The sequence below is a fragment of the Atractosteus spatula genome, chromosome 2 (genome assembly GCF_055471065.1).
Source record: "Atractosteus spatula isolate fAtrSpa1 chromosome 2, fAtrSpa1.hap1, whole genome shotgun sequence".
NCBI lineage: Eukaryota > Metazoa > Chordata > Actinopteri > Semionotiformes > Lepisosteidae > Atractosteus > Atractosteus spatula.
In genome coordinates, this window is record NC_142707.1 from 66513040 (window position 1) to 66533657 (window position 20618).

The following is a 20618-nucleotide window of genomic DNA, read 5'->3' on the forward strand; positions in this document are numbered from 1 at the left end:
TGTGCGAAAAAGTCTTCAGGTTACTGCAGCTCCACTTCTGTATCATTCACAGGTATGATCAAGACTGAGGCAGCAATTTTTCCTATGAATTATATAACCTATCTTGGATTAACTTGACATTTTTATGTTTAATCGGATCTTGACATTTTAGCCTCATCAGTTTTCCAGGTTGACTTCAACACAGATTACAACGTTCTCATACACAGACTGTGTCCTGAATGAACTAGTCAGAAAATATTTTTAATTTTTTAATTTTTCACCCATTTTGCACAATCAGCGTGTACTAGACATTACACATTTTAGCGACCTATTTACAGCCAAGAAAAAGCAAACATTTGTTGTTATGGAGCATCACACATGCAGAAGATGAGAGCAGGAAGAGGCAGAGGCAGGGGGCATCTTGCCTCTCAGGGATGGGCAGCCTTCGTCCTTACGGGCCAGAATCCAATAGGTTACATTTTTTTCAAAATGGGTTTATGACTGGAAGCAATGCTGCTTGAGCTCTTAGAAACAGTCACGTCTGTCAAATGAGGTGGTTTACAAACTAGAAGATTCTGCAGCCCAGGTGACGGGATTTGCCCATTCCTGTGGCAGGGCATTAACAGCAGGTTAAAATCTTGTCTGGTGAGACAGCACCATCTACAGTACTACTGAAGCCAAGCTGCCTATCTTATCTCATCGCATTTTACATTAATATTTGCATCTTTTCCTGTTACCTCCGTAATTGTCATCCTCTCCTGCATTTTGCAGGAATTGATATTTATCTCCAGAAATACAGCTGGTTTGTTACTGAAAACCATAGGGTTTTTAGTAAAATTCCATTACAGATCATATGCATGAATTGGATGTTGTATTTGTAGCCTTAAATCCTTAAATCAGAATCCTTAGTTGCCAGACCTATCAGAGGAAAACACTGCTAGATTCAATTCTTCACCCAGTGGTACTAAATAAGTCCTTTTTCCCTATTTGTCTTTTTAGATACTGAGTGTCTAACTCTCAGCAACTGCCTCCCATTTCTCAGGATCATAAATATTTTCATCTTATGGAAAGGAGTGAATATTTTGAGAAAGAGCGAACTGTCACCACTCTTATGTTTTGACTGTCTGGATATGTTTACAGCTTTTACATAGAGCATAATTCAACCACTTTACTTTAACTTGTGTTTGTAAATACAAAAAGAGCCTACAAATCTGTAATCTACAAATTACAGTAAAAAGCAGCACTTAGTACTTTGGTTGCAACACATCAAAATTTGTCTCTCGAGAGACATGCTGGCTGGTAGCAAAGTCTAAGGCCTACGACATGGCTCAGTTCTGTTCACATTTGACTAGATCTTTGCCTTTCCAGTTTCAGACATCCAAAGTAGAGCCTGGTGTTATCGAAAAGCTAGGTGAACAGAATATGACTTCAGAAAACTGCTGCAAACCTAACAGGTTCAACTAAAAAAAAAAAACTACAAACTAATGAAACCAAAAATAAAGCATGGGTTCCAAAACAAAAACACTTAAGAAACCATCCGCTCAACTGCAAACTTTAAACAAAGTAAATGCCTTTAAAATCAATATAAGTACAAAAAACATTGTAAGCAAAAACCTAAATCTAGCAGTATTAATGCATAATGCATTCCATTTGCTTAAGTCTGTCTGGGTACTTATTTGCCCATCACAACACTGATGACTGTTAATATATACTACTGTATATCTCTTCCATAAGGGGTTAAATGTGTTTCCTTATGTTTGGTGGGACAGATCGTGCAAAGGAGAAACATTCTATTTCACAGCATGTATTGGTAAAATTATAAAGAAAATCCTAGAGAATTTGGAACAAATACATTTATTAGCAACTAGAACAGTATGTACCCAACATTCAAAGGATCTTTTTATATAAATAGTATTTAACTCACTGAAATATGAGGAACAAATCACAGACATTTATTTTGGGGGTAACACAGAACATATTTTAATTTTTTCTTCAAGAAGTCATTCAGTACTGTTCTTTTTGTACTTGGGTTATGCAGATGTTACTTAAAAGATAAAAGCATAAAACACCACGAAGGCATTGTTTTAAAATTCTGCAGCAGCATTTAAAAGACAGACAGACAAAAACAGGTCAGCACCTGCTGTTTTCAAGTATTACAACATCCGTAGTCAAACGATTGGAAACAGCCAGGATCTTTACGTTCTTCCATAGGAAGGTCATTTCTTTTCATTAAAAATTTTTTGGCAAGCTCAGAATGAAAATTCATCTAATTAAAATTGTGGGTGTGGCTTCCATCATAACTAGAAAGAAAACAAAAATCACCTACCATGTCATGGTCTAAAGAGCCATCTATACAAGTCTGTCGCACGCTGTTATGTGAAAGATGAACAAATTGATAAGGTTTTGTGGCAGACAAAAAAATGAATTACTAAAAGGTCCAGTCAGCCATTTAACTATTACAGAGATGACTTTACAAAATGATCTTTTACCTACTAGGTGATGATTATGTCCCCTCAGTTTCTGTTTTCTCTACCACTGGCTGTATTTCAGCTCCATCCTGCAGCTCATTCTTTTCATTGTCTACATCCCTGGGAGACGCATGCTTTTCGGGGGCGTCCAGCTTGCCCTGGTCTTTCTCCGGGGTGGGCTTAAGGTCCGTTTCCTCTCCATTCACCCGCAGCAGTTTGTCCTGCTTTTGGCTCTCGTTTGTCCCATCGGGAAATTTCAGCGACTGCTGCTGAGGGGATGCCCAGGCCTCGCGGTCGCGCTCACGCCCGAACCGGCTGCCGTTCATTTCCCTGCGGAAGTCAAAATCCCTATCGTCCCGGTCTCTCTGCCTCTCCCAGGGGCGGCGCCGGTCGTCAAAATCCCGGTGGACGTCTGGCTCAAACCCGCGGTTCCAAGAGGGTCCTCCCCGGCCTTCAAAGCGGAAGTTCGCCCCCGAGCCCGGCCTGTCATCGTGAAAACCCTTTGGGGCGCCAACGGGCACCCCCCGCAGCTCGCGCTCATCAAAATCTCCCCTCGGGGGGCCCCAGCGGCTCTCGGATCTAAAACCACTGCCAGGCTCCCTTCTGAGGTTCTCTCTGCTCTCTGCTGGCGCACCCCTGACCCCATCCCTTCCTTCGAGCAGAGGCGGCCTATTAACACTCTCTCGCTGTTCTGCCGAAGCCCTCAGGAGGCCTGCACTCTGTTTCTCGACAGGTGGAAAGCGATAATCCTGGTCACCCTCTTGCTGAATATTCTCGTTTCCCCTGGGTCTCCCATCCTCCGACTTGCTTACACTATGGCCCGTCTGGTTTGCAGGTCTGCCAAAAGTTCCCTCAGGCCGGCTGAAGTGATCAAGCGGAGGGAATGGGCCGCGGGGCCTTGTCTGCAAAGAGGAATCGAGCATCGAGGTGGGAGGCATGTTGTTTGGTTGAGGAGGTAGTCCAGGCTGCATTAAGAGTGAAAACCTTGGGCCGGGAGGTGGTGGTATCATACCGGGCCGAATATCTAAAGGCAACAATCCGGGCATCCTTTGGCCAGGAATGTGTGAAGGATGCAGAGGGTGTGGCAGGGACATCGAAGGGTGAATGCCTAGAAGGCCAACAGAAGCATTCTGGACATCGCTTTGGATTCCTACAGAAAAGAGCAGAACAAGTATGTGGATAAGGTAAACTGAAGAGACCATTTGAGAGATCATTTGTTCAAAAACTTCAATGCATGAGAGACAAACTTTTAAAACACCTAGCGTCAGACCCATTTCCTAATAGACCTGCGAGTCTGGAAGGGCTGTCAAGGGTTCACCAAGTATCTTACCTTGCACTGTTTTCGCATCCGTTGAGGCATTTGACTTCTCTGTTGCCTGGGCTGTTTTTTCTTCCGCTGCGCTGCTGCTTCGCTGCTGTGGCTGGACTCCAATGGGATTAAAAGCTCCAGTTCCTGGTATAGCAGGAGGAACAAAGCTCCCCGGAATGGTACTACCCGGAGGCATGACCGCTCCAAAGGGCGAATCCTTCACACCCTCCTGGGCTGCAGAAATCGAAGGCTGTACCAAGGCTGACAACAAACAAACAACTCTTAAATGACTTGCATGGATACTGCAAACAGAAAACACAGATTTCCTTCTCCAAACAATGAAAAAAATCCCAAACTAAGTTACTGACATGAATTACAGTTGCCCTAGAAATTGTAAACTCTTAACACTTTTGGTTAGACGCAATGCACATATGGTATGTGCAGGTCGTGTTGCTTCACAGATGCAGAGAAAAGTCGGACACTTGCATTAAACTGCACATCGGAAAATAAGTGGTTTTAGACATTTCACTTAATTTAAACTTACATGTTGGTACTGAAGGAATTCCAGGTCCTACAGCTGTTGGTGGAACTACAGGAGGCGGCATGTAACCTTAATGTAAAAAATATAAAAAAATAAAACTAGAACAACGGTCTTTGTAATCTGACATTAAATTGCCATGCCAATTCAGAATGAAACTATTCGTACAAAAAAGAATAGCTACAGCAACTTCATCAGTTGGCTCTATCACTGGGCTGGTCTAAAGCAAAAGCTCTACTATTATTTATTAATAAATAATTCAAATTACGAATTAAAACATTCTCATAATTTTCAGTATTCTAGATTAAGAAGGAAAAACAGATTTCTTCCATGAGTCCCTAACACATTTCTAACAATCTTTATATTCTGAACAAGAACACATCCTGTTGTGTTCAACACTACAATACTTCTGCACTGATATAAAACCCACGTTTTCAGATCTAGATACAATAATTCAACCGGCCTAAATCAGAAACCCATGTGTTCTCAGAGATGCAGAAGGGCTCAAGCGGTCCACGATTAACAATACACAAAAATATTTGTAATAAAGCATGGAATAAAAGAAACAATGCTTGAAATGCTTGACACCAATACTTCTGTACCTCCGAAGGAAAGAAAGTCCCTGAGGGTTTCTACCTCCAGAACATGCGCGGGCATAATCCCTTACCAGGGGGCGGCTGTGAAGCATTAAATCCAGCCCTCAGAAACGGAGGAGGAGGCCCAAAACCCGGAGGAGGCATCGTCATGGTGACCGGAAACGCTGGGGGCACCAGCCCAACCGCGGGAACTCCCTGAGCCACTGGAATCTGAAATTGAACCATACCGGTTTACAGCAACAGGAGGTTTTAGCTTGCACTTCGAGAGCTGGAAAGATATTTTTGGGGCAGTAAACACCAACACCAAGGAAGGCGTGCCCATTATACAACTAAACCTGAAGTAAACCTACTTTAAGCTGAGGAGGAGAAGATCACAAAACGAGAAAAAGGAATAATTCCACACAATACACCTGGACAGGTGGAACCTCGTATCTGATGCACTGAGAAGTCACACTAAAACAGCACAGCAACAGGAGAGCTTCAAGCAACTATTGCTCTATTACTTTAATAATGACACTTTAGATGTGCAATTAACTACGCTCCTTAAACAGTCACAAAACTTCAAATAATCCGGAAGAATTCCATAGCGCTTGCTTTTCCGGACAGGAAAACATTCTAAATGCATTTGCTAGTTACCCATTCAGTAACGCACTGTTTTCACACGCATCTGAAATAATACAACTAACAAACACTGATAACAGGCTCGTCGTGAAGTGTTGATCTTATGTGTTCCAGGTTACCTATCAAATCAAGTGATTCCAGCAGCCACCCGAGCCGGTCCCGGGAAGAGCTGGGAGAGCACTGACCTGAACGGGCAGCATGGCGACCGGCTGCGTGAAGGCATCTGGCTGCGTGCTGACCACGGAGCTGGTGTCCGCACTCGCACTCTGGCCCTGGCTCTCCTTGGACGCCTCCGCGCACTTCGCGGCCTCCCACTCTAGAGAAACAGCCACCATGAAATATCTTCAGAGTCAGAATGGCGACGACTGAACAAATCGGGGCCGAGGCATGCAAGACCTTATCAGCTTATTCATTATTAGTCTTACTTTTAAACTGGTAACACAATGAGGGAAAAACATTTTCTTTTTCTTAAAACCTTTAGATGCCAACCTCTGACCTGCCAGCCTCGAGCCATTCACTTTGTTTGGCTTGGTACTAGCTCTGCAGGGAAGTCGATGACACATAGTGTCAGTGCTACCTCCCTCAGTGATGTCTTCACAAGCCTTCAAAGGGCAGGAAGTAGCTGGGGTGAGAAGACTGACTTATCCCGACTCTGTTCCAATAGGCTCAGTGCCCCTTTGTGCTGTTACCTTTGGAACTCAGTGTCGCATGTCCCACAGAAATAAATTAATGGACTGCATTTATCATTAATTATGTCTGAGCCTCCAAAATCAACTAAACTTGAACACGATTAAAATGAAGACATTAGCTTCCTGGGTATGGTCTAAAATCACACACTTATGTCAGGTCTAATGTCAACAGTCTTTCATTTACGATGGTGTCTGTAGTTTCAGGATTTTCCACACGCTGGATTACCAGGCTGGAATAGGTAAATCAATATTTCACACAACATGACGACAGGACATCTGCACAAACATTTTATTCCCAAAACTTAAGTTCACGTTTTGAACAAAAGAACCATCACTGCCTGTCAAGGCAAAAGAAGCATACAACTGATTTGCTTTAACACAAGTTAATATTTACATTACTTTTTTATAATTTTTGCCTTCATTTGCTTAGAATAGCAGAATACTCGTGCCTTTCAAAAAATGTCAGTACCAAGTAAAAAAAAAGAGAAACTGACTCATTTCAGAATGAAAGAAGTCTTTTCAGTAAAGAAAGGTTTGTTTTTTTTCTTGGGAAAAAATTTACTTCAGCCCTTCAGAGATTAATACTGTCATGCCAGTTGTGTCCTTAAAACCAAAGTAACTTCTTCACTCCAATTCTTGAGATTGTCAGTAAATGTGCACTTTTGAAATTCTAAATGTCATAGGACAGTGAGATAAGTATATATTTGAAATAGTTCAGGCGGGTAGCTGCGTCAGCATTCGTAGGCTGCAAAGGAACAAGTAATAGGTTTATTCCATGCTGAAAAAAGAAGAGAGAAAACACGTTTCAGCCGTGGAGCCTTCTTCAAGTTCCTCACACCTGAAGAAGGCTCCACGGCCGAAACGTTGTGTTTTATCTCTTCTCTTTTCAGCATGGAATAAACCTATTACTTGTTCCTGTACATTTAAAAGAACTAACTTCTTAGTCAAAGGCTACTGGCAGCGTACCACTGTTGACAGTGTCCTGGTCGATCATTCCTCCTTCTGCAAAGCCATCCAGGTCATCCACCTTGACCTTCTCCCAGGGTATGTAGGTCACACCAAGATCTACATCCCAGAACTGCTTGTACTCCTGCTTCACCCCCTTGTTCAAAGCCCACGCAATCTGAAAAGATAGATCCATTCCAATTATAGCAATTAATTCTTCTTATTATTATCAATGCTGTATTTAGAATGGGTCTCTTTTGTACATTCAAAATCAACTACACTTGAAGACAATTAAAATTCCAAGTTTAGCTCCCTGGGTATGGTCTAAAATCACAAGTAATAATCTGTCAACACTCTCACTTACAATGGTGTTCGATTTACAATGGCTGCCATTAACATACTGGGCAAAGAAACAAAAAATAATTTCACTCATTAATTTACCTTAATGACCTTGGAGCCAATTTTGTAAGAACCAGTACTGAGCTTCTGGCGGGCACGGTACGCATCCTGTCTGTGAACCATGCAAATATACGCACATCCTCTGGGAGGTATCATCTAGGAAAAGATTCGGAGGAAAAGCATTCAGTACTCGGCATGTATTCTAGTGTGTTCTTACACATCAGACTGCACGGCAAACTAGGATTTGCATTAGAATAATGCAAGTCTTATTCAGAAATGATGCTGACACTGAAATCTAAATTAACAGGAGAATGGAGAAAATGTCACAGTGAAAAAATTCATATCCACAACTTGTACTTACATTTATGGATTCAATCTGTCCAAATTCCTCAAACAAGTTGGTTAGGTCTTGCTGTGTGGCCTTCTTATCTACTTGTCCCACCCATAGAGTAGTACTGCAAACTGCAAAAATGAATTACATGTTTCAACACTTTGTATCGCACCATCATGTCTGAATAGATACTGATTTACAATTTGAACACTCTGTGGTTTTAATATTATCAAGTGTTTTCTTCCTCTAAGCAAAATGCCTCAAAAACCAATAGTAGTCAGAAAACTTGAACCACACTTTTTAAACTTAATTCATTTTAGGATAGTTTGATGAAATTCTTCAGCAAAATTCTTCCCCTTCATTGGAGATTCTCTGCATTCACTCCCAATGCAGAGCAGAACAGCTTCCGAGTCACAGCAATGCAGTTTCTGCCATGTGAACTGCGTTCTCACCGCTTAGTGTTTTAGAGCGGATGGGAGGCAGTCCTTTTTTCTGTCGTTCCTTCTCTCGCTCCCGAGCCCTGCGCTCGCTGGAGTAGGATCGCGAGGACTTCCTCTTCCGTTCCCGCGATCGGGAGCGCGATCGCTTCCGGTGTTTGCGTTTCCGTGAGCCAGACCGGGATCTTGACCGTCTTTTTCTTGGGGACCTGCGGATTTAACAGATGCACACGCGCGGCGAATGACTACAGTACAGCGTGACAGATGTGGCCTGGGGTTCAGAGAGTAGTCCACGTGGCGTTGATAAATACTGGATTGATCCAAATAAATCATTCCTCAGTGCATTAGTGCACATAGCATAGTTCAATATTGAACGTTATTTTTTATAACTAACACTGTAACAAAAAATATTTCTGGGGGAAAAATATTTTCCCCTCACTGGCTAATACACTGTAAAATTTAAAATATAGTTTTAGGGAAAAATGCATTCATATATTAAAAAAATACTTATACGTTAGTTATGTAGAACCACAAATACTATATTTAATTACAACTGAACTTTGCCTTTTCTCCCCATACAGCTTCTTTACATCTTGGCTCAAAAACATCTTTCCTGTACCCAGACAGGGAGAATAAGGAAGCATAGACAAGAACCCCTGACCTGCCAGCCTCGAGCCATTCACTTTGTTTGGCTTGGTACTAGCTCTGCAGGGAAGTCGATGACACATAGTGTCAGTGCTACCTCCCTCAGCGATGTCTTCACAAGCCTTCAAAGGGCAGGAAGTAGCCGGAGTGAGAAGACTGACTCATCCCGACTGTTCCAGGGGCACTGAGCCAAACTGCGTGCCACCAACCTGGGTAACTCCAGTGACAGTGCAGCAGTCAGCTAGTGCCTCAGCTCAGGTACAAACTTGCAACGTCCAGACCTTGGAACTTGTGCCTTTTTTAATGTGTTAATCTATATCCCTATAGGCTTTCCGGTGAAGAGCAAGTGGCACGATTTCCTTTAGATTTGTATTTATCTCACCTTGACCGGGATTTTGATCGTGTTCTTGACCTTGTGTTCACAGCCCTTTTGTCTTCTTGTTCAAAAATCTCACCATCGACCAGGTCTTGCCCTTCGTCAAGATCCATATCCTGTTTAAAAGAATAAGAAGCTGATATAATAATACTTCGGTGCCGCAAAATTGTTATTAATATTCCTTCATTGGTAAAAATAGTACTGAAAAAAGCTCAGTTTTTTTCTAAGTTAGATATAATAAATAGTTTTAAATAATTTCATTTTAACAAGATTAAAAAAAAGTATCCCTTTACTGTAAAATAGACTTCTAACAATGCCTTACAGAGCTGGAGTTCTGATGTACGTCTTACACGTGAGGGAACTTGCCTGCTGTTGGTTATCCATTGAATCATCAAGTTTGGCGTCTACCTCTTGGAGCTGTTGTTGACTGCTTCCCTGGGATGGTGATGCCGAATTCTCTGACCCAAACATGCCTTCCTGGCTCTCCAGAGAAATAGTCTGGGGAAAAAACCCCACTTAAGTTACAGCTCTCAACCGCAACACAAGCAACTAATGAAATACAATTCATGCATTGAAACTTTTAAACTTTGTTAACACCTGAAAAAAAGATCTAGTGATCAGAACAATATCTATTATCAACTTCATATTGATTGTGAAAAATAAAACAAGCAACTGGAATAATGAACATCACAGATTATGAGATGTGACAATACTAGTCAGAGGTGGGCTCCGACCGAAAACAATAAGCAATGCGAAATGCACAACGGCAGCAGAAATCCCATGCTTTCTCCTGCCTGCCTCCATCTACTAATCATTCACTAATGTTCATTTTATCAACACTTTTCAAAGTGTACACTTTCAGAAAGGCTTAATCATTTCTAAATTTTAAAACAGAAAGTACTGTTTCAAGGACTTGAAATACACTGTTGTGGAAAGGGCTGCCAACGAACCCTTCATCCTGCCTGCCATTTGATTTAAAGGAGTTTCAGATGGGGGCAGCGATGTTTACCTTCTGTTGTTGCTGCTGGTGCTCCAGCAGCTGTTTCTGCAGCTGCTCCAGGTTCTGCTGCTGCAGCTGCTCAGCCAGCTGATGGAAAAGGGAGGTGTTTATGGACTCTGAGACAATGGGGCTGGAAGACAAGAGCGACAGCACACTTGAGTACGCCTTGATCACTGCAGTTAAAAGGTTAGGTTACATTTTCTGTCATCAGTAAATGATAAAGCAGAGAGGCACAACTGTACTTTTGCAAACCTTTTTATTCCTCCACAACTTAACCCCTCCACAAGTGATATCCTCATCCACAGGAATAGAGGAATTTAGTGTTGAATACATAATCATCTCCAGAAGGAAATCACAGATATGCTTAGACATTAGACACAATTACACGTTAGACAAACAAGATCTAAGAAACAATCACAAAAAAACATAAAAATGGCAAGCTGTCAGTTTGTAGGTGTAGGGATGTAGGTGTTAATGCCACAATATCTAGTCTCATTTCTTGATCCTAAAACTGCATTTATTTTAATAAATACAAGGAATGAACATAACTGTACTTATACCTAACAGCAGAAATAATTTTGTGCAACATCAGTGGACTCTTTATTGAGCAAGCATGTGTTACGTATGGGTAAGTTCAGTGCCAGCTTGACAGAACTTGGTAACTGTACAACCCATCCTTACATCTGAGATGTAGGCGCTTCCTTTTTAGATTCTTCAGTATGTTCAGACTCCTCCCCAAAATCAAACTGGTCCAATAGCTTCTAGAAAAGATAAAGACAAGCCCTTTACATCTGCTAACTCAATATTAAGACATTCAACATTATTGTGCAGAACTGATACTCCATCATTACACAGAACTTTACAGTACAGAACTGCACATATCAAACTAAGGTTGGTATAACAGGACATGATTCAAGTATTCACGATTAACAGTACAAAGTATTAAAGGACATAACCGCTCAAGGGGTGTTCTGATTTTGAAAATTTGCAAAAGATCCACAATGCACTAATAAAAAACCTAAAAGGAGGCAACAAAAAGCTGAATGTGAATAAATAGCTCAGCAAACCACAAAAACATGAACTGCAAAGTTCTACTGTATAGAAAACAGCAGCGAAAAATTATGAAACTGACTAACGTTTTCAAAGCATACATGTTGGGTTGTCTGCATTGTGTGAATGGTATGAAAACAGACATTTTCCTGGTAAGATTTAACAAAAGCGACCTGTGTGTTTTGCTAAAGACCTTGAATTCCTATTTTGTTAGCTTAATTTCCATAGGGCTTTCAACAGAGAATCTGAACCTAGTAGGACACTGTGAGCACTGGCCACCAAATTTAAAAGTCAGGAAATAAACCTGAAGCAAGACATGGGTGGCTGTGATGCTTTAAGATATTTACATTTCAATATTTTAGAGAAAAGAAATCTGCAGCTTCATAATAGGTGGAAAATTCTTAAGGTAGTATCCCAATCCCCATGCTATGCAAGACTCAACTTTTTAGAGCTATGGAAAGTTTACGTTAGAAACATAAAGAGCAAGCAGTTCCTCCTGCAGATGAATAGCACGGAGTTAGCACAGAGGCTCACCATTAGGGCTCTATTTTACACTTCAACCCCGCTTGGAAAACTGCATACCATCTTACACTTTTCACTGAGAATTGTAGCATTGCAGTCAGGTCAAGGACGAACCCAAATAAATGTATTATTTACTGTGTATTTTATTGTTTAATTACTGAACAGTATGGGTATAGGTATAGGTGTAGGACATTTTCATAAACAGTACGTGTAAATAAATGAAAAGGTTATTCTCATTCTCCAATGTTTAGTTTACCACACGTGTAAGTGTATGTGTGGCAGGCCAGCGATGGCAAGCATATGGGTTTCAGCTGACCTGCCACGAGTGGTTGTTAGAGCCTTTGACACCTGCACATAGATTCACAAAGTGGTGAATTAATTAGATGACTGGTGAACAGTGAGAGTCACTTCCTCACATAGATTTCATTTTGCTTGGGTTGGGTATATAAAGGGATTCAATGGGATATAAAGTCTGTATCTTTTAAATGGCACAAACAACAAATCTTAATTATAAAGCAAACTGAAGTTAATATTTTAAGCTTTACTTATGTGGAAAGTCTCTATCGTTGTTATTTTTAGTGTGTGTGCATCACTATACACTAATAAGAAACTTGCACATTCAGAATAGGGTTGAATAATGCAGAGGTTGACACCTTACTCTCCTGTACAAACTAGCTTGCCGCACCCCAGGAGTAAGGCCCACAGGCCCCCTTTCTCACCTTGTTGAATGAAACCCTCTGTTCCAGCGGATTGAGAGTATTGGCTGCCGCGGCCGCTGCCGTGAGTTGTGCTGTGAGGGCCTGGAGCTGAACTACAAGTCCAGCGTCCAAAGCCTGGAGTATCGAGGGCTGGGGCTTCTGCTGCTGCATCTGCAGACTCTGCACTAACTGCTGGAGCTACGGATATAAGAAAGAATTATGCACAACAGGCAAGAAGACTAACAAGATTATATACTGTACTCCTCAAGAAAAAAAAACTCTAGGTTTCATCATAGTTTTAAGTAATTACCAGTTTTGAGTAAGTCACTTCCTAAATATTAACACAAAATAAAGCATTATTAAATGGAAAATTAATACATAGCTGACAAAAGTGGATTTAAACATCTGTGTAGTTGTAAGGAAGGTACTGGGAGAGAGATACAACACTGGAAACAAACTGACCTACACACTACTCACCTGTTGACCCTGAGGACTTTGCAGAATCTGCGCCACAGCAGCAATTGTGTCTGTATTGGATATCTGAGAAGCCCAGGAGTCTGGCAGATTCTGTACAATGTTAGCTGGGGTTGCAGGGGTTACTGGAGTTCCTGTACAGGAGGGGAAAGTTTTAGTGCGAGAAAGGAACATATGTATAAATATATGTTGAACACGAATGTTTTTTTTTTGCCGTTTTACAAATTTAAGAGCTACATCATGCACATAGTTTTGCCACTACAGCCCATGGACACGGCATGTCTGTAAACATCAGAATAAAAGTGACACTAATATCAAGCTTTAAATGAATGTCAATTTGCTTTAATGTGAACATCTCAAGTTGCAGTCTTAAGAGATAAATGTGAGAACTAAATGGTGGCTCAGAAGATAACCTGTAATTATCACAATGCTTTTATCTTGTAAAAGCAATATACATTTAATTTTAAGACTTGTATAACAAACAGATGAAAACTGCATCAATGCATTGTATGACAAGTATACAATGAATATTACAAGCCATGACCACTAGGTGTCAGTAAAACACCAGAAAATGGAGGAAGGGGATTAACCGCAATTTCACCTGCTGGATTCCCATCAGCGTGCAAGTTTATTTTTCATTCACCTGCCAGTAACTGTGAAGGAATTAGGCTGAACTGCTTGCTGTCAACATCAGAAAAACAGGGGGAAGGGTTTAACACGACAAGAGCTTTTCCCTGCCTCTCTGCGCCCGTGAGAGCGCCGTGGCTCCCTGGTCTGGGCTCACCTGGAGTGGCGTTGTTGACGGGGGCTGCAGTGCTGGCGATGACAGGGGTGACACTGGGAGGTGGGAGTCCTGCTGCCATGTCCAACAGTGGCTGAATAATGTCACTCTTGAAAACATTGTTCTTCTGCCACAGATTCAACACCCTGACAATCTTACTCTACACAAGACACAAAAGAGAGGTTTTTAAAGTTCTCAGCAGTATGTGTGATGGTTTTATACTGAAAATGCTTAACTCTGCACCTGTGCCGTCTCAACATCAAGTATCTGAGCACTGTACTAAGAAAGATGACAAAGTCAAACCAAAGTTCAATGACTTTGACATTTACTGTTTTTCTGGTTTTAGATGTTGTTACAGACATGGAGAAATGTGGCTGTTGTGCTACTATATCAATGACCAATCCAACAAACTCAAATTCTGAGTTGCAGAATGTTTACATTAGACCCCTAAAGAACAAGCATGGCATGTTCATTCAAACCCACCAGGGTTTCATGCTTATTATCACTTTGTTCTCGTGCGGCATCCTCCTGGTCTCATCATATTTACTGAAATTTGTGCATGGCCCTTCATTTCACAAATACGGTAATTTCAGGGAAGTATCCAATTGACTCTTAGACCACTGACAGTGCTTAGAAGCAAAGTGATTGATCTTGAGCAGAATAATCTTCTCTATTTCGAAGCTTGCTCTCCATGAGACATACAGACGGGGAGAGAGAAGCTTGGGGTCAGAGCGCAGGGTCAGCCATTTATATGTCGCCCCTGGAGCAGTTGGGGTTAAGGGCCTTGCTGAGGGGCCCAACAGAGTAGGATTCCTCTGCCGCGGGAACTGAACCGGCAATCTTCCAGCCACAGGCGCAGATCCTTAGCCACAGAGCAATCCGCTTATATGGTTTTATTTTGTAAATATCATGACTATTTTATACATGTTCATGCATAGGCTAAAAAAGGTCACTTCCAACTAAAAAGTGGGGTACTGTAAGGAACATTTATGTATGTCAGTGTGGGTGGAATGGGGGTACAAATAACTTCACAAACTTGTAAAGAGGAGTTGAAGAAATGTATTTGCATGAATGTAGCACTGTGCTCAAGGATTTGGTCACATTTTGCAAATCCAATGCATTGAAACATAGTCAGGATGTTAATAAAAATGAAATGCAAAAAAGTAGCTAAAATGAAAACAAGGGAATCTCAGAACAGTATGTGTGAGTGTTTACATGTTTGGATAATGGTATCATTTGGGATATATTCACTGAGCACAAGCAGGCAACATATTTCTGTGATTCTGCGTATTTCCATAACCAGTGGTATCTTCAAGACCACTGTTCCTTCAACATCATTTATACTATTTTCAGATTTTTAAGAATGGGCAGAATGATGTCTCATTATAAGCTACTACTTCACCTCCTAGGTTAATGTGCACACCACTTTTATAAAGCTCAGGGGCCATATTTATACAAAATCTCCCAGTATCACCTCTGTTGGGAAAAAAATGATGTTGCAAAACCACAAATAAACTTTTAAAGTTACTTTATTCTTAAATTAACGTTTGAAAGACATGCTTAAGGGAGAAGGTACAAGCCTGGAACAGCTGTGAAACTTTTTTTGAACACAGCCTTATTTTGAGCTATCAATAAAATGTAAGATAAAGAAGCACACCAAAAACTAAAGCCCCAAAACTTCAGTAGCATCACTCTGCCTCTACCACCTCACCTTGTAAACAAGTCCAGAAGCCCTCTATCTCTCACTCTTAAGCCCTTGCCACTACACCCTGTGATCCAAGATCAGGAATGGTCTGATCCTAAAACAGTATGATTTTTTCAATTCGGAAGTACCTTGTCATCAGCAGGGCATCGATATAAATTCTGGAAGGTGTTGATGATATTTTTGCTGAACCGTGGAGCAAACACATCCTTCTCCTGACCAAACTGATGCCGTGACTGTCGGACAATGGAGTCGATGACATACAGCCCTGGAACCTTATACTCCGGCTTGCACTGTCGAGAGAATAAGTAAGAGATTATTTGTGATACCTGAATTAACTGAAAGGTGTTGGACTATGCACTGCATAGGATAAACTAGAAACATCTGGTCTGCAGAGTCCGTAAGATTAAATCAATAAAACAATGAAAAATAAAAAGCTATCATAGGTCAAACATTTGCAGCTGCCAAAGTAGCTTGGTTTCCAAAAGGCTGTTATCATATGAGCAGCTTCCTTTTAAGCTTTATTAAGAAGTCACACCAAACAAAATTATAAAAATACTAAAATAATTAAAAAATAATACTTTTTTTTATGAGCAAGCTTCACACAAGACACAATGTGTGTCAAAAACAGGGAGGACACTAAATATCTACTTGAATGAAAAATTAAAACTGCATATTAGGATTACACCTCAAGCAAAAAGATTTAAATTTAACCTTAACAAAAACACCAAGGTTGTAAACTATTGCTGTAAGTAACACGTTGAATACCTTAATTATTATTTATGCTATTCTAGGAACAAAATGACAGCAGTAACAATACAGGTATTACAATATAAGTACATTACACATCCACTAATATCTAAAATATCAGATGACAAAAATTACAAATTGTGTTGATTGTAATCCTTTGAATACTCTAAATAAACTAAATGGAACTGGCAGTAAGAGTCAAATATAGAGAATTTTGTCAGAGCAACTTACTTTCTGAATGAACTTCTCCACACTCTGCACAACATGCTTGTAGAACTGAAAGAGAGAAAAGAAAATGAAAAACTTTCTATAACCACAGCTCATTAAAGGTGGTATTTTGAAAGGCGCACACAGAAGTGCACAGGACTTGGCAGACATCTCTCTCCATTTCGCCGTTTAAGGAAACGGACTTACACAAAAAGTGTTTAAAAATAATGTGAGGAAACAGCAGAAGGTTCCAATTGTTTCACTGTTACCACATACTCCAGCTCTTCCAAGGGAATGTGACTGACAATATATTCATTTCACCAAGTAATAACTCTGTCACTATATAGGGTACAGTTATACCTAACGAGGCTAAAAATGCAATAGAGTTGTCATAGCTGCTAAATATAACTGTATGGACAGCGTGAGCCACAACTGATCTGTTATCACTGCAATCATTCTTGAGTGTTATCTGGAGCTCAAATATAGTGATCTAGGAAAAAGACATTCAAAATTTCCTTCTTTTACCACTGACACAAAGGCATGTTTTTGTTGTTTTAAGACTATAGAGGTTCTTTCCCACAATCTCTTTTTGGACGGGCAGTCTGTAATGCGACAGTTCTAAAGGGCAAACTTATTTTAACTTAATTTAAGGTAAAATGGGTTCAAAAATGTTATTGAAGGATTTCCAGTTATGGTATAAATTATGGCGGGCATTGCATATACTGCATTTCATCCCAAAGTGCTTTACACATAGGAGAGAACCCAATGAGCCAATATCTCAATTTATCTTTTCAAACGAAGGACAGTCCTGCTAGATTCATGCATCCCTGACCGCCGTACTGGGACATTGGTTTGGAAATTCTGGTCCAGAGAGACGAGCATCACCTACTGGTCCACCAATACCACTAACAGCAGCAACCCGATCTTCCTTGGGCTGACCAGGCCCAGTCTTGCTTAGCTTTTCAGATCTGGCAAGATCAGGCAACCCGGTAGTAAGGCTACTGCCTTCATTCTTAATTTTACAATTTACCATAACAATCAACAAACTACAAAAAATACAGCAATGAACTATTTATTATTTCCACTAGGTATAGTCATGCAGAACATAGAATGAACTCAAACTAGTTTTAGTAAAAACACACAAAAAATGTGAAGCACAAATAGGTACAATGACAAAGTACAAAAAATTGTGATCTTTCATTATCTTGGTAGTGATCAGTGATGAGAATAAATTGTGTACAACAAAAACAATAGTAGGGCCTTCTTAAATATATTTTAAAGAAAATTAAACCATACAAATTAATTCATGCAGCAATTTGAGAAAAACAGCTGGATTATCCACCAATACATTTTTGAACAGCCTGGCAATTAACAAGGCACAAGGTATTGAATATTTGGAGGGGAACCACGAACACGCAGACTATTGTTCATTTCAGGTTGTAATGTTGCAATGGTCCAATGCTCGACCTAGCCAAACGGAGAAAAACTGTTTCGACCCTGATGTCAGAATATATCCAACACTGTCCAAAAACCAGTTTCCACAACCCTACACTCATTGATTAGGTCCACCATAATGCCACATTACTAGAAAAGGTGTACGATTGAAAAATTCCTTTGTGTTGTAAAGAAGTGCATATTTCATTTTTGATAGTAATTAGGGGCCTAACCTAACACAGGTAAAAATATGAAAAAACTGTAGCTCTGGGCAAAATAAGAACTGCATACGAGTAATCACACTTCAGCTGTATATATACTAGGACTGGGACAATCTGGTTATATGAGAACTTGCAATGTCATTATTATAGCGACAATCATTTAGGAAAGTGAATATTCTATTAACAATCATTCACGTAATACACACTCCTCTTTCAGACTTTTAATTAGCCTGAATGTTCACATACCTGTGTTTTTGCTTTCTGATAACCCACATTTCACATGAGTAAATAAACCCATCATGATTAGATTTAGGAACAAGTAAAGGTTTATTCCATGGTGAATAGAGAAGAAAAGAAACACAACGTTTTGCCTGTGGAGCCCTCTTCAGGTGACAATTTTGCAGCCGATGCGGCGACCTACTTGATGATATTTGCATTTGTGGTGATGTCTCCCAGCATGTGCTGTGGCTAAAGGCTGTTACTATTTCTTGGGAAACACTGGGCGGTGTGATTGTCCCGGTATCAAGTTGTAAAAAACAACCTCACTTTGTAATGGTACTGTTCTTACTTGAAGGAGAGCAGTGATCAGAGACAGGCAGAAAAACCCTAGTGCATGGTGAAGCCCCAAGCGCACACAAAAAAGGGAGCTGGCAGTAGTAGCAAAAGCACGTGGAAATTCCATCCAAGGGAAAAGTCAAAAGGAGTAGTAGTAGTGTTCTTATCTGGAGAGCAGTTTCAGAGTGAAAGCACAACTAATCACAATCCAGAGGAGTAATCTGGAACGTAGCAGGGTTCGTAGCCGGGAAATAACAGGAAGATCCGAGAGACGAGGTCGAGACGAGAGAAACAAAATCCAAAGCCACTTGAGTGGAATCCAAAAAAAGGCATTCAAGGAAGCGAGGTCAAAAGGCTGGGAGAGCAAACACATACAATGCCAAGACCTAAGGCAGAAGTTCTCCAGGACTGAGAGAGGAGGTGACGTGAGGATTGGGGTCTAATATCAACAAATAAAATTAAAGGGGCGGAGTGGTGGCTCTGTGGCTAAGGATCTGCGCCTGTGGCTGGAAGGTTGCCGGTTCAAATCCCACAGCCGGCAGAGGAATCCTATTCCATTGGGCCCCTGAGCAAGGCTCTGAACCCCAACTGCTCCAGGGGCACTGTACAATGGCTGACCCTGCACTCTGACCCCAAGCTTCTCTCTGTCTGTGTGTCTCATGGAGAGCAAGCTGGGGCATGCAAAAAGACAAATTCCTAATGCAAGAAATTGTATATGGCTAATAAAGTGATCTTATCTTATCTAATACACTCTGTACCAGTTGTTGAAGACATTCAGATGGGACTGATTTTCTGCCAGATCTCATTGTTACAGCAACAGATTGATTGATGGAGATTACAGTTTACAGTAACCGAGATTACAGTTGTTAGAGCAGTTACTTGGTAGCCTCTTACAGTGATCTGGCGAGAACAGGTGCGACACACTTGGTTTAATTTTGTGTGTACATATGGTACTTAAAGGGGAACTGGAACGCTATTTTTATATTTTGGGGTTAGGAAGAATCGGCATTGATGAGTGCATTTCAAACCACAATTAAAGTCAAATGTACACATTAACTTTTAAAACCTCCAATTTACATAACAAAATAGAATATGGTGCTTCAAATACCTAGAAATTTTTGTCTGTGATTCAGAATAAAACCGGCCGGTGACAGGATGTGGCCTTATTAAATATGTAAAGAAGCAGGCTTGTGAATACATCTCTTTTACTCCAAAAGAAATATTGCTTGCGACTTTGGGGCGGTTTTGCAGACAAATGCAACTCACTTGCAAGGTAAGGGCCTCTTCATGTCGCAATTTGTGTGAACTACAGTCATAGAGTACTTTAAAAAAAAATTTGATTTCACGGTATCACAAATTTTTACAATTATTTTATTTTGTTGCCGAGATTTAATAACTGGTCTGAGAAACTGGGACTGCAGTTCCCCCTAAAGTACTTCCTGGTAGATCCACAGGTGACAGTCTGTACAGTCTGTTTCATTAAATGAAAAAAATACAGAAAGATTACTGATATGTGGTGAAATGATAATCTCAATTTAGCAAAATGTTCATTGTCATCAAGGTTTGAAACACTTCTGTCATTATAATAACTTTAAAAATTGCAACTATGATAATTATATCATTCTCTTGAAAGGAATACTGTTATGGTGTTTTTTCATCAACTGCCAAAAATAACTGAGAAACAATTTGTAGAGAGTGGCTAGGATGGTTAAAAACAAAAACAATCACCAGGATCTCATTGTATTTTCCCAGTCATACTTAAAGAAATGAAGGATGTCACTTGTACAACGCAAACTATAATATCGCAGCTTTCAATTAGAAATGGGAAAATTCCCACAGATGGGAACATCTGAAATGTTACCATCAAGTTTGAAAAGGGGGACAGACATGT

At 40.5% G+C, this 20618-nt stretch overlaps 1 protein-coding gene across 3 annotated transcripts in view; it reads right to left on the bottom strand.

Moving 5' to 3' along the window:
- The window catches only part of scaf8 (SR-related CTD-associated factor 8), a 91223-nt gene that overhangs the window by 51197 nt on the left and 19408 nt on the right, over positions 1-20618 (bottom strand). Inside the window, exons 3-20 of one of the 3 annotated variants that reach the window (XM_088909429.1) lie at positions 16542-16586; positions 15692-15853; positions 13862-14018; positions 13081-13211; positions 12625-12801; positions 11015-11094; positions 10343-10463; positions 9700-9831; positions 9340-9449; positions 8328-8521; positions 7906-8006; positions 7587-7700; positions 7167-7323; positions 5697-5827; positions 4962-5100; positions 4301-4366; positions 3778-4017; positions 2469-3597 (exon numbers count right to left, since the gene is read on the bottom strand). In XM_088909429.1, coding sequence (XP_088765555.1) covers positions 2483-3597; positions 3778-4017; positions 4301-4366; positions 4962-5100; positions 5697-5827; positions 7167-7323; positions 7587-7700; positions 7906-8006; positions 8328-8521; positions 9340-9449; positions 9700-9831; positions 10343-10463; positions 11015-11094; positions 12625-12801; positions 13081-13211; positions 13862-14018; positions 15692-15853; positions 16542-16586 — 3372 coding nt within the window. In that variant the 3' untranslated portion in view covers positions 2469-2482. Of the gene's footprint in view, positions 1-235; positions 3598-3777; positions 4018-4300; positions 4367-4961; positions 5101-5696; positions 5828-7166; positions 7324-7586; positions 7701-7905; positions 8007-8327; positions 8522-9339; positions 9450-9699; positions 9832-10342; positions 10464-11014; positions 11095-12624; positions 12802-13080; positions 13212-13861; positions 14019-15691; positions 15854-16541; positions 16587-20618 lie in introns of those variants that run through there. The other 2 variants (XM_088909427.1, XM_088909431.1) reach the window with 2 other exon arrangements.